At 37.0% G+C, this 14,485-nt stretch overlaps 1 protein-coding gene across 1 annotated transcript in view; it reads right to left on the reverse strand.

The window, feature by feature from the left end:
- NCK2 (NCK adaptor protein 2) overlaps positions 1-14,485 on the reverse strand; it is an 85,149-nt gene that overhangs the window by 5,105 nt on the left and 65,559 nt on the right. Inside the window, exon 4 of the mRNA XM_005516562.3 lies at positions 6,575-7,296. Within this exon, the coding sequence (XP_005516619.1) occupies positions 6,575-7,296 (722 nt within the window). The remainder of the gene's footprint in view (positions 1-6,574; positions 7,297-14,485) is intronic.

Raw genomic sequence — 14,485 nt, forward strand, 5'->3', positions numbered from 1 at the left:
CCCCTGCCTCAGCAGCATCACAAAGAAGGCTGCACAGATCTCACACTGATACTGGCTTATTTTCAGCATCAACCCCACTGGGTTAAAGCTAACCTGGCTGTACAGACACTTTGCTGTGATTAAAGCCCTGAACGCATTGTGGACAAACCCTCCAGCAGCCATACCCACACAGACCTGGGACCTGGTTCTAGTGGAATCTCCAAAGTTCCAAGCAGCAGCCATTAAACTGTAACAAAGCACAGGCCTGCACAAAGCTCTCCAGAAGCTCTGGGACCCTTTGGGCTCATGGAAGAGAAATTTAGGGCATGGGCTCTGATCGCTGTGCCCTGAACACAGGCAGGTCTCACCAAGGACACTCACCAAGGACAGACTGAGGCAGCATGTACAGATTATCCAGTTAGGATTCAAAAAACAATATCAAATCTTGCTGACTAAGTTCTGCTCCTTCCATGGGTGATGTATACAACAAACAAAAACCAGTAATCAAAGGGCCCTCAATTAAAACAGAAGAACTTACAAATGGGAAGTTCATAATTTGAACTAAACATTAGTTTTTGTTTGTCTTAGGAACAGGAAACAATGTTGTTATGGCAAAAGTTTAAAAATAAGTGAAATAATCACTTTGCTCTCAAAGAAGTTATATTTTCTGACAAAGCAGTTGTTTTTAAGCATGTCAAAATTATGAGTTTTCAAAGCTCCTTGTATCTGTTAAGAATCACTATTTCTAGGCCATAAAGAATGTACTAATGACACGCAGAGAGATGCTGGACCTCTGACATACTGTCCTATGACCCAGGCACTGGCCAGATTTCTATCTTTGTGAGGTGACCCACACAATACATCAAATACTCTTCCTGCCAGTTTAATTATAACCTTAATGAATGAACATTTCTCATGAACTATTGTCTGTTTTCCACAGCCCTGAAGCCTGCTAGCTAGATTGATACATAAGTAGAAGACATTATCATATTTTCTGCAGAATATGTTACAAAGTTTATTCTTTTCATTATCTGATTTAATTAAAAAAAAATATAAAAAGCGGAAAGGCTGATCTAACTCTTTCAAGACTCATCATCCGGTGCAAAGACATGCAAGAGCTCAAACAGCTGTTGCAAAAATCCTGAAACCCTTTATTGGCCTCAGAGTAGTAACTTCTATAGGACTCAAGAATGAACAGCAAAAGCAATTTGACTTATTTTTGTTATTATTTTGGTTCCTTCCTGCCCTAACAAATGCAAATTCATTAAAAATACCATTTAAAAAAAAATTTAAATAAACTATTGCTCTTAACACTACCATTTCAAAGTATGCTGGTTCAATGCAATTTGAATTGGTTCCCTGCTGTCCTCCTTGGATTTGCTCCAAGTCTGTTTATTTTATTTACTGTTAAAGCTATTTTGTTCTAAGTGCTGGCCAATTTTTCTCTCTTCTCCCTCTTAAATTAATTGCTACATTTGGATGTTTACACACTAACTTCTCCAGGAATAAAAGACTCACATACCAAATAAAGGCATATCAGAAGTAAACTTTAATCCCTTAAGTCTATAGAAGAGTTGTTGATTCTGCAACAGAGTTACAAAGCATAGCTTTGTGGCAGGGAAACTATGAATATTTCTGCACCATCATAATTAGAAAGACCAAAGCCTGAAAAGCCTAACCTGAAGTTAAATCAATTCCTAAACCAGAAAATTGAAGATTAGCTCTAATTAGATCTAATCTATACCTACAGTCCAGGTGTAGCAGTACTTTGACTTATTTTCAATTCTTTTATTTTAACACCTGCTTATATCTAGAGATGATCATAAGCTAGCTGGTACCTACAGCATGTGGAAAACAAAAGGTAGGAAGTTGTTTCTTTATTTCTTTGGTGAGGAACTGAATGATCTTTTAAAAAAACACAATTGGAAACTACCACAAAAACAAGTGATAAAGCAATATAAGGAAAAACAAGTGAAACAGGAAAAACAGAGTTCCCACTTCACGCTCAATTTGAGAATGAAATTATAATTTTATCATTTATAAATGGCAAGGTTGTGACAAAGCTCCCTCTGAAAGTCTTCTACTGATAACTTACAAATTTTCCCTTTCAATCCAATTCCATTTGCCAATGCCCTTTCCCCAATAAACGTATTCTCATGCACTCATTCTTCAAACTATTCCAGACCCTTTCAACTCCCATCAGTGAGCCTGTCCTGGGGCTCCCTAACTCCTCCCACTTCCATACTCCAAGTTTTCCCTCACTTCTCTTAACCACCCAGCCAAAAAACTCAAAGTCATAACTCAAAGATCTAAGATCAGGCTGGAAAGAACCATCTGCGAGAATTATTCCTTTTTCTACTCCTTCTGTTTCATTCGGATACAACCAAATACCATTCTCCTCCCTATGTTCATGTTCCAAAATAAATATTACACAGGTCAGAAATATGAATTGGTTTTATCAATCTTCAGCTATAGCTCTAATAAGGTTTCTGTTCTTCCATTTAAAACAAGCCATTAGGATATTTCCTTATGCCTGTTTTCAAAGAAAAACTTTCTCCTCATGTCTGTTGTACTTACCGATCACTGCATGTCACAGAACATGACCAATGTTCACTTTTTAAACAGTTGCCACATTTCACTGCTTCTATCCAACAGTTGCAGGATTAAAACCCCAGGGAAACATGGGACACCTTGAATGCTACAGAATTAGCGCCTCAAAAAACAACCAAACCTCTCAACCTCTGCCTCCTCCAATTGTCATCATTGCAAGACAAAAAACAGAGAAGCTAAATATGATCTCAAAAAACTGACAAATCCAGTAGCACCTACAATCCTGTCATTTTAATATACCTAAAATCATCAGTATCATCTTAAAACTATATCCTGCAACTTGTTTAGGATGGGTTACTTTAATTTGAATGCTGTGATGCTACCAGCAGAAAGTAGCCATTGCTTCCTAATGAATAACTGCTCCTGAAATCATCCAGAAATTTGCAAAGCTCACTCATAGTCTGAGAAAAATAACACCTTCTCTGCTTCATGAGAAGACCTCATAGGACTACAAAGCACTGGTGTTTGCCTGATCACCAGTTTCACACCCACCTGCAGAGGACTGCAAGGGGCCCACAAGTTCTGACAGAAGCTCCCTTTGAAGTTTAAGGGTGTCTGCAGCAAAGGCTCTGCTCAGAAGCTGGAGGTGACACACTACTGCTTCCTGTTAGCTACAGTACTAGCGAGCATGCTTGTCTTCTGGTGTGAATCTGAACAAAACAACCTTCTCTCACCCAAATTTGCTTCTGTGCTCAGTGAAATCTGAGATCTTCAAAGCATGAAAATCACCCACCCAACCAAGACCACCAGCCAAGACCTGTTTGTCTTGGGTTAGGAACTACACAAAGAGAGCAAAAATCTGACCACTGAAGAGCCTGCAATCCAAAAAGTGGCTCTACAGAGACTGCATAGGTTAAATCTGCACTTTTTTGTTCATTGTTATGCTACTTAGATGAGACAAACGTCAGGTTTCATTAACCTAGCAGCCTGCAACAGAAAGAACAACTAGTTAGCAGTATTTCTAACTAGGCACATGCCCAGTTCTTTCAGATCTCCAAAACTAAGGTGACATTACCTAGGTATAACACAGTTGGCAAAAAATTTATCAGTAGGTAACTGTGCCTGTTACATAAACTATGGGCTTAAATGGTTCAAACAAGTTTATGGTTCTAATAATAGTAATTCGTAATTAATGAAGATAATCAGGCTCCTAGCTACCTTACAGAGTTCACCTCAGGTTATTCTGCTCTCTGGTAGCATCCTGTAGATCTAAGTGTTACTGAGAAGAATATTTTTGGCTCAAGGAACTGAGCTGTGAGACAAACATCTGGTAAGTTAAACCTAGAGAAATATTGTAAAATCTTGCAACTACTAACACTTGAAATGCAAAAACATGACAGTCTCATCAAGTGAATACAGAGTAATATAAACTTTCATCTATCCAAGGAGAGCTTTTCATAGCTCAGTGACAACAGCAAAATTGAAATCTATGGAAAACTTTTATGCAGACCAATTTTTGTAACTATGGTGATGGAAAGCTACAGAAAACTCTAAAACAGATCAAAAATTAGGCACAAGATTAGCAGCATGATTCACAGTTTTATCTATGGGCCTTTCTAGAAAGGAATAACCCCTGCATCTGCAGCTTTAATAGGTGAGTTAGCAACTCAGTGTCATGGGAAGTGCTGGTCTGGTGGCCAGATGAGCAAATAAGAGAGCTGACAACTTGGCTCTGCTCAGCCTGTTCTCTCTAATCAAAACCATCTGCTCAGATTGTGAAGACACTCCTGGTGACTTTTAGGCACAGCATGAACAACCTCTGTAGTCACATGTGTGAAATACAGCAACTATCAAATTTATAAGTTATTGCTAAACTCTTTCTTTATTCCATACATAATAAGTTTGAAATAGATTTTTACGATCCTTTTCTCAATGTTATGAAATATATCCATTCACTTATTATGTCACTTGTGGCACTCCAGGGAAAAAACTAGCAATGCCCCAGTGTATTATAATTCACATACATAAACACACTATATGATGGAATGATACATAAACATTAGGGCAGATGAAAGTTTGGGATGCAGTAAATTATTTCTTTAAACCTAATAAAAAGTAAAACTCTCATGCAGTACTAATACCAGAGAGGCATTTACGTGCGTGACTACAGTTTCTCATTGCTAAATACGGGGTTTGCAAGACCAGATAAAGAGTACAAAAAGAAGGAAAAAAGGTAAGTTCCTCAATTCAGTGCTTTTTCTTTTTCCTGCAGGTGTGCAAAAAACTTGCTGTGATATGAACTGAATAAATTTTCCGTTATCCTACTAAGTGTTAGATGCCAGAAATAGTTGGAAGACCACATTTTGAATGAATCTTTTTGTACTCCGAAGAAATGATTTCTTCAGTAACAATGCAGGCAAAAAGTTTGAAACTGCTTTGAATACAGGGATTTAATGTTATGACGTCACATTAGATTAAAAGGTTACTGTGTTCTTTCAAGGTAGTTAGTTTCCTCCAGTGATAGAGGCAGATTCTTAAGAGCAAAAAAACCCCAAGCCATAGCACAGTGTTCACTGTGACATATCATGCACTAAGAAATGGGTAAGCTTTTTTGTATTTTAAGTAAAGTACTAATTTTCAAACTCTCCTTCTGGCACTTTCCCATGAGATGAAACAAAGTTGATAGCTACAGTCTCAGGATAAATCACAATGCAGCCTCTAGATCTGAAAATGAGCTTCTACCTGCTGGACAGACATGCAAAGAATCCACCACATCCAGTATGCCCCTATCAGACATGATGTTGATAGAAAAAGAATGTTGGGGGAAAAAAGGAACTACTGTAATTCTGTAATTTTATGACTACCATAGTCCTCCAGTGGCTTTCTACATTTTAGAAGACTGTGTGTCCCATATCACTCTTTTCTTCTGTTGACTAAACAAACTTGATTCTTCTCAGCCTCTGTAAATCAGTTATGATTTCTAAATCCCTATTTTTTCTTCCTATCTTCTTCTAATTTATTTTTATTTAATCTTTTTTTTTCCTGTTCTCGTGTGGTTTATTTGCATTTGCCTTTGTTTAGTGATTACAATTAAGGTGAAATAGGAATTCAGTGACACAGAGCTTCAAATAAAGGGTAGGTTTGATAGCTATCATGTTTTTTGCAGAGCAAATTCATCAAGGAGAGGTACCTGAAATTTAATCAGACAATACTATCTTCAGATAAAAATATCTGGGACTGTTATGAAATTGTACTCTGTCAATTTTGTCAGTGTTATGTATGATACAAGGTTAAAATTTGTCAGCTTTTCAAAATCACAGTCAAAGGATAATTAAATTTTAGTGCTTTAACTGCAAATTCTCTGGCCTCAGCAGACATGAAAGTCCTTTCAGCTGAATTTTAAATCTTAACTTTCAGAATTACATGAACCATAATCAGCATTACTCAGATCCCTCTGATGTCATCAAGGCTCATTTTACAAGGCATATGAGCTTCTGACTTGACCCTCTCTGGTGTATATAACAATCTTAACAACTAGATACAATAATAACTTTATTTTATTACAACCTAAATTATCTAAGTAGAGAAAAAAATACATTAAAATGGGATTGTAACTAATAAAGAAACTATGTAATTACTCAATTAAAAGCAGAATAGAACTGACCAATGCAAAGATTCTATTTGAAAATAGCTTTGAGTGACCAAATTTTCAATCAACTAGAATTATTTTCTCTTTTAGTGCTTTAAATTTGAAGATTGCATGAGAAACACATGAAAAGCCAATTGGAAACCTGAAATACTTACTTGAATGTCCACTAATTTAAAAAAACCCTGGATAACACAGACCACAGCTGTTAAATTTCAGTGTAAATGTCACTGCATTTCACTGACAGACCAATTCTCACGAGCAGGGAGGGTACTGGTTGATAATGCTGAAGCCCTGCTCGCTTCTTTAAGGGTGAAAAGACAGGGAATGTGTTAAGTGCCGTGCTTGCTAACCCATGCATGGGGGGGGTTACAAACCAGCAGGCCGAGCACCACTTACCGAAGATTCACTATCTCTAACAAGGAAATCTCCTTCCACTCCCCTTTCGTTCAGGGCACATTCTGCTTGGTGCCGGGTAACGTTCCCGTAATACCACTCTCTTCCAGCAAATCGTCCGGTAGAAGATGGTCCCGTGTAGCTTATCTGGGGTGGATAGGAAGTGTTCATGGAAGGACCATCACTAATGATTACTACATAGTTTTTAGGAACAAGACCGATTTGACCTCTGGAATTTTTACATTTCCACCATTCTGGGTCATTTTCTGGCTTTTCAATGACTTCCATCGTTTCCCCTTTTTCAAAATTGAGCTCTTCTTCTGTGACTGAGCTGAATGGGTACAGTGTCTGAACGATGTGGAGTACTTTGGTGCCCTGGCCGTTACTCATGGAAGCGCCTTTCCTTAGGCTGAGGAAGCTGGGTGAATCTGCAGTTGCCTCCTCAACCTCCTCTACCACATAGTTCGAAGGGAACCAGCCGATCTGTCCATTGTAGCTACCTCTCCACCAGCCATCGCTGCACTTCTCCATGACAATCACTCGGGACCCTTTAACGAGGGACAGTTCATCCTCCCTCTCGGCAACGTAGGCAAATTTCACGTAGGCGGGAATGTTAAGATCGTAAATCCGGTCGGCGCTGCTGCCGTTGGAAGGGTATTCTGCGTCTGTGCTGGGAGTGGGGGAGGCGTCTCTTGCGCTCGTCTTTCTCTTCGTTTTTCCCAAGCCTGTTAAAGACAGAAATGTAAAGTGGTCACTTGGAATGCTTGTCCCCAGACTGCAGAAGCTGGATGTGGTGACATGCTGTACTCTCACTTCAACAACACTGCTAAATGGAGATCTCTTCTGTAACATTACATAGTCAGTAAATAGCAACACCTTTAAGAGATTCTCGTTAACATCCAGCTGATGCACCATTAGGTAAAGAGCAATTTGTATTATAATGACTTCTATTCTCTTCTCAGAAGCAGCAGAGTTTAAACACAAACACAGTGATTTCTTCACTAGAACAGCTAATCACTGAAACCCATTCTGAGCTTGCTGCTATATATCTTTAAATTCCAGCCAAATGACCATGCCTTTTAGTTTTACAGATGACTTCAATTAGGCTCAAACAAAAAGTGAAAGAAAACCTACAAAAATTAACGAGCACAGAAATAAAAGCTAAAGTTTCTCTGCAGATTGTATTGCTCCCTTTGCTCTGGCAGTACCCAGGCAGGCACAGCTGATGTCCTGTCATGGTTTTAATTATAGTGTAAATACAATGTACAGGAGAAACAACAACACTGAACACATCACCTTTTATTTATTTATTTTTTTTTTAAATTAGAGAAACCATACTAATGTCTGTTTAAATATAGAAAAACTGCACTACACATTTTTTCAAGTACTTTTCAAGCTTTTGCAGCAAGCCTCACTTAAGCTTATATATAAACAAAATAATAAATTAAGTGAACAAGCAGCCTCTCCTGTGAAATTAACTTATAAAATTTCTGAAAAACAAACAACCACGCAACACTCAAAATATCATGCAAGAGACAGAAAGCAAAACCATCACAGAAATAAGAGCATTTGTACTTTTCTCCATACTCCTAGAGCCTGGGTGGCAGGTGAGAGATTTAGTTGAGACACAAGAGCACACATGCTGATTATGGAATATTTAATGGAAGGAAAATAATAAAAGTACTTTTTCTTTGAATAATCTGAAATAAGAAGATACATGCTATTGTGTTTTTAACAATTCAGGCCTATTCAATCCAGCCACTCCACTGCCAAAAAGTGAGTTTTAATATATTTAGATATGTATGTGCTTGCATACACAATGGACATCTTCAGATGCCCTCAGTATCTTCAAAGCTGTTTGACCACCACAAGACTTCATGCTTATGTCACAGTTGTCTGTACAGCACAGACTAACAATGCACACATAATCACGCAGGGATCGCTGTCTAGAAGGGTTAAATACACCAACTAATACATGATCTTATGGTCTCAGAAGATGAGAGAAAATTCTGATGATCCTAAGTTGTCTCCTGACCTTCCCCAGTAGGGCCTGATTTCCTGCTGGAGCCTGCTACATCCTAATGTAACTCTAACTACATCACTTCAGCCAAGAGTAAGTGGCTGCACTTTCAAGCAAAATGAGGGAGGCAGCTTATTGTGCTAGGGGAGACAATCACAGGAAAAGAGTGTACAAGTGAGTACTAATCAGAAGCTGGTCAGGCTCTGATCTCTGCCAAGACTGGAAATTTTCATCAGTTTAGTGATAATTTTTAACCAAAAAGACAAGGATGTTTCAGAACTAATGAGCATTAAATTACAGTGATATAAACAAACACAACTTAAGGGTCGTTCTGTTAAGAAAAGGGGGAAATTACTTGTTATAAATTCATTGAAAACAAGCAACTGTATTTCAATAGATTCACTCCACATAAAGCCTTCCACTGAGACTGAAGCTTTCAGATTAAAAACTAAGGCTTTTATCAGCTCACTAATGAAGATACACAGTTCACTTCTTGGAATCACAGCAAAAGAACTAATGAAAAAAGTGGTAGATGGTAAAGTAGTTGGCCTAAGTAGCTGAAATGCAGAGTACAGAGATAACTGTGAGAAATGGGGATGTAGTGTGACAAGAAAATGCCATAAACTTAAGTATCTAGAGAAATAAACTGTTGACAAACAGGCAAACCCCCAAAATTTCTCAAAAATCCCCTATGAAATCTCATAAAAGTATCTAAACATTTAGGAAAAAGTTATTATTCAAGCACTTTCTTTCATTTGGAGTTTCAAAAATCCCCTCTTTTTTCACAGACCTTCCAACTGTGCATCTGACATTTCAAATGTTGCTTCCTATCATGCCCATTAAACATAACAAATTTGGGAAACATATAAACATTACAAATTTGGGAAAATAAAAAAAAAAATATAGTAAAGTTTCTAATTTCTATCAGTAAAGACTACAGGAGTTCTTCGGTTTAAGCTTAACATTTCATGTGAACAAACTTTTTAAGGCTGACAGCATGGTAATGATTAACCTTTTGCAATGGCAGCAATGTGCACCAAAGACTTTCCAGTTGGTTTGACCAAAGGAACAAACTATGCAGAGACCCATCTGCAGTCAAGCACAGCGAAGGGCATGCACATTATCTAAGAATCATTTTTTATGTCAGGTTGCAACATTCATAACTGTGTCCATGACTGAAAAGGAAACAAGTTGTTCCAGGAGCAGAATGAAGGAAATCTGTTCCTGTTTTTCTCTGTTCCTGCTGAGCTATTCCTCCTCTTCCTCCCACATCTCCTGCAGGATCCACAGTAAGTCCCCAGGTCCTTCTCATGTCTCTAGCCCCTCAATGCCATCTCCAAAATGCCTTCAAAGCATACTCCATCTCCCCTGGTGCTGCCCTCTTCCCTGCCTTTGTTGGGCTGGCCAGTGAAGCACAGTGCCTGGTGCCCCACTGCCTTTCAGTCCTGCCTGGACTGAGCAAAGAACTAGGGTTGCTCTGGCTTCTCATCCAGTGAGGGACCCCAGCAATGACTCTCCCAGGCACAGGCTTGGAGAAAACTAGTTAGTGTATCTCTGCCAGTCTGTCAAGTTTGCCTAAAATTGGCTGAGTTATCAAGGATGGACAGATGGACGGACTATGACAGCTGACTGTGACAGCATGACTAGTGAAAGCTTCATTTCCTTAGGAAAGTCTAAAAATACAGTTTAGTGGGATGGCTCGTTGCAGCTAAGCAAGAATAAAGTTAGAATAATTATAAACTTTGTATATGCATGTGTAACAAAAAACACAACTCCATTAAAAAAAGAAAAATATAATCTGCATGAGTCATCTCTAGAAGAGTAAACACTACAGTTCTACTAACAGAAATGTTCACTTACTACTATTTGTAAGGGGATCCCTATTCTTATGTCCAAATGGAATGAAACCCATATGAAGGATTTAATGGAAAACAAAACATTCAAGCACTGTGGGAGTCACATGTAGAAAAGTTGAATATCCTTGCAATTGCAGTCATAGTTTTGGCATGTTTCATTGTCTTTGTTCTAATGGAAACCTATCTACTAATCTATCTACCTATCTACTACAACTGTGCTTTTCCTATTTTGACTCATTGGTTACAGTTCATCTGTAACCTGTGGAAGCCATAATCCTATGTAAAACAAATAGCTGTCATAAGGAGTAATGTAAAGCAAGAGGTTAGCTTTCAAGTGAGAAGAAAATTGTGGAAGGAAAAGTAACATTGCAAAGCAGCAGAAAGCCTGTTACTGCAATTCATAGGAAGTAACACTATTCACAATTGACAAGTAACCCACAGTAAATTACTTCATTTTCACTCTTACAAATACATTGTCAAGTGATGCGGGTTCGTATAATTCTTACATTAATACATTAATGAGACAAAAAAAAAAATAAAAATTAACTGGCTAGCAGCATTTCCAGAGAAGTGACCCACTGCAAATCCTCCTTCTCTCTGCAGCGAAAGAAATCCTCTGGCCCCAGTTAGTGCTAGGAAACTCAGAAACGTGCCTGTCGCGTCATTACATGCTGTCTTCCTTCCCTAGCTCAGCTGCGGCTCTAAATAGCTTGTTTTCTGAGCAGCAGGCTGAAGACCAGTTTCCTGTGAATTTGCTTCCTGTCACTTAAGTCTCCATTGTGCAAGCACCCCTTTATTACCAGCTTGTCCCTGAGACAGCCCTTCCATTGTACCTACAAGGCCCTCAAGTTTACATCTCCAATTCCCTCTCCCCACAGCATTTCCAGCCTTCCCACCTCACATCCAAAGGAAATGTCTTGAGTTCCCCTAAGCCTCAAAGCTCGAAGTGGTGGAATTTCCCTCTGGTCAATCTCCTCTGGCCTGATGCTGGGACAGTGTCTCCTGCTATACTGGCCACGCTCCTGGGCCAAAGCTTGGCTGACTGTCAGCACAGAAGCCCAAACTGCCCAGCTGGCAGTTCTCTCCTACTAAAATCAAAAGGATTTCTCTCTCTGCTGCTTTCACTGATGGCACTGAAACAAGGCTGCAGAGCTACAACCTCTATGAAAATTGGTTCACAGGATAAACAAGTTTAACTATATTTAAAACATGATCTTAAAACATATCTTATCAAACACATACGTAACACTTGCATATAAAGGGTTTTTTTTGCCGCTAGTATAAGTTTGTATTCCATTTGCTAATTATGGTTTAACATTCCATACTACCTTTACTAGAAAAAGGCTATTTACGAAACAGACAACTGATTTTACGAAGTTTTATTTGACAAGTCTTTCCATGTTCCTGCAAGCTGGTATCCTTATCTGAAACTGATGAGTGACCACATTTTGTATTTTAACTGCATTTGATCATCCCCAGAGATGAAAGAATATCTCCACAGGCTTATCCAGACTCACAGTTATTAAGTTCTGCTTAAGAATAACATGAACCAAACATTAAAGGTATTTGCAGTCAAATTCTCTAGCACCCCCTTCCCAACACTGCTACTTAAATTTGTAAAATCTCATAGCTTAACTTTAGACTAAATACAGTTGCATTTCTTTTTTAAAGGAATTTTAAGTAGATTTGATACCTGACTTTTTCTCAAGTTGATTTGATATTCCTGTCTTTTGTATTTCTCCCTCTTCCATAAAAAAAAAATTATTCAGTACCAAATGAGTTTCTGAGAAATTGTTGGCAAGTCATCAGTGTCATCTGAATTGTCCCAACCCACCTCTTCTCTGATTTTAATACATAATTTTAATATACAAATGATGAGCAAAGATATTTTTTGCAGCTTACCTGCACATCAAAATCACAGGACAAAAAAACCCAAAAACCCTTTCAGAAAAATGTTGCAATACAAGAAAACTATTGCTTTGAGAAATCCTAAGATCAATACTAAATGTCCAAAACATCTGAATTCATCAATTCAGAACTCAGTGAAAAAAACCAAATACTACTGAATACAATAGATACAACTCCTTCAGAATCCTCCAGTAGCTTCTTATTCAAATATCAAGAACAATTAAGAAGGACACTCTCCTCCAATAGTGACCTATAAACTATAAAATACACTGCAAAACCAACAACTGTGTCTCAATACAACCGAGTTTTGAAAACTACTTCCTCTTTAAGGGACTAGAGTTCTATTAAATGGTGTTCTTCAAATATCCTGTATCAATGCTGGAGAAGCCAGTTTTAAGTCTAAATAGGCAGCTGGAAATATAAAAATGGATGCTGCTGAGTAAAGCTGTTAGTTCTCTCCATGGCAATTAGAAAGCCAACTATTTGCACATTTTCATCTACTGCCATATTTACATATCTTAATAGATTTTTTATCACAACAAGTCAGAACTAATTTTCCAATAATGTATTCAAACCTTTATGTCTAAAATTAGTTTTTGATCAGTTATATATTACTACAAAGCTGTAAATTGGCAAAAAAGTAACTTAAGCAAGATAAGAGTCATCAAAGAGCTACCTTGAATTAATAATAGTTCATCAAATACCAACAGGTACTCTCTTTCATAGTCTATTTACAAGTACAACAAGCTTTTTTCTCAATTAAAAAAACTAGAATACCAAAACACAGAAACTGATCCTAGAGCTGAAAGGACACATGTGCACCCACAACTCACACACACACAGTTAAAATCATGGGTTTTAAACTTCACATGAATATTTTGTGTGTGTGTGTGTGTATATATATATACATATATATACGAAAATGTATATATGGGAAAAATAATTAAGAAAATGGGAAACATTAACTACCCAGAAACTCAACTTTTTAAAATATTACTGACCATTATCCTCTGAATAAAAAAACAAACAAAAACAAACAAAAAGCACCCAAAAAACCCCACCAAACCAAACAAGCAAAAACCCCACAAAAAAAAAAACAAAACAAAACAAAAACAACAAAAAAAACCCCAAAAAACCCAAACAAACAAGTAAAAGATACCACCACAACAAAAAATACCCCAAAACAACAAAGCATTCACTTGTTAAATTTTTCATACTAATTTTAATGCATTTAAATTTAGGCACCCTCTCTAGAATAAAATGCTTTTAACAGTACCACTTTCTTTATGGCTATAAAAAACCCAAAGAAAGCCATAACGTCATAGAAACTGCACAAAGAACATGAGTACAGTACAATTTTAATGGAAATATTTTCATTTTAACAATTTTTTTATAGCAATGGGTTTTGTTCTTTAAGAATAACCCAATTACAATTCAAACTGAAAAAAAGCACTCCAGAGTGCTGAGAAATTTAACCTTGTTATAGTATTTTAAGACAACTTCCATTAAAGAGTTGAAGGATTCAAGATAAACAAGTTTGAGGCTGATAAATCTGAGGAAGACAAACAAATGTAGTAGAACTCCCAATACAAATGCCCAGAAGAAAAAAAAATGTATATATTGTTGCTAGTTTCAGAGTTATATAGAAGTTAAGAAATAAATTTCAGCTGAAATTGAGATATGTTTTAGTTCCCGTAAACATTAAATCAAATTTTACAACTCTCCTTGTTTTAAAAATACTCAAAGACAAGGCAACCAGAAATTTTCATTCAATTTAGTAATCTAGTGTTTTCTATTAGATGGAACAGGATCAAGCAAATTTCTCAAAATTAATTTTTATTTAGAAGTCATATTTTGACATTTTAGTCAATTTTAAGATACTTAAAATGATTTTTCTTGTGTATTCTAACAAAAAGTTATTTATCTCTGAATATTATGACAATGAATTATATTGTATATTAATGTATACATTTCATAAGAGTGCAAAGTGTTTAGTGTTTGTTTTTAAATAAACTAAAAATTTTATTACGAAAGAAGTAATTGACTGTTCAGGAAAACTCTTCAGAAAAAAAATCCACCATAATGCAATGTAAATTAAGTAATTCGTTCATTCAGTACAAAGCTAAACAC

This window comes from Pseudopodoces humilis, chromosome 2, assembly GCF_049639895.1.
Source record: "Pseudopodoces humilis isolate 2021_Gansu_Grassland_sample_001 chromosome 2, ASM4963989v1, whole genome shotgun sequence".
Taxonomy (NCBI): Eukaryota; Metazoa; Chordata; class Aves; order Passeriformes; family Paridae; genus Pseudopodoces; species Pseudopodoces humilis.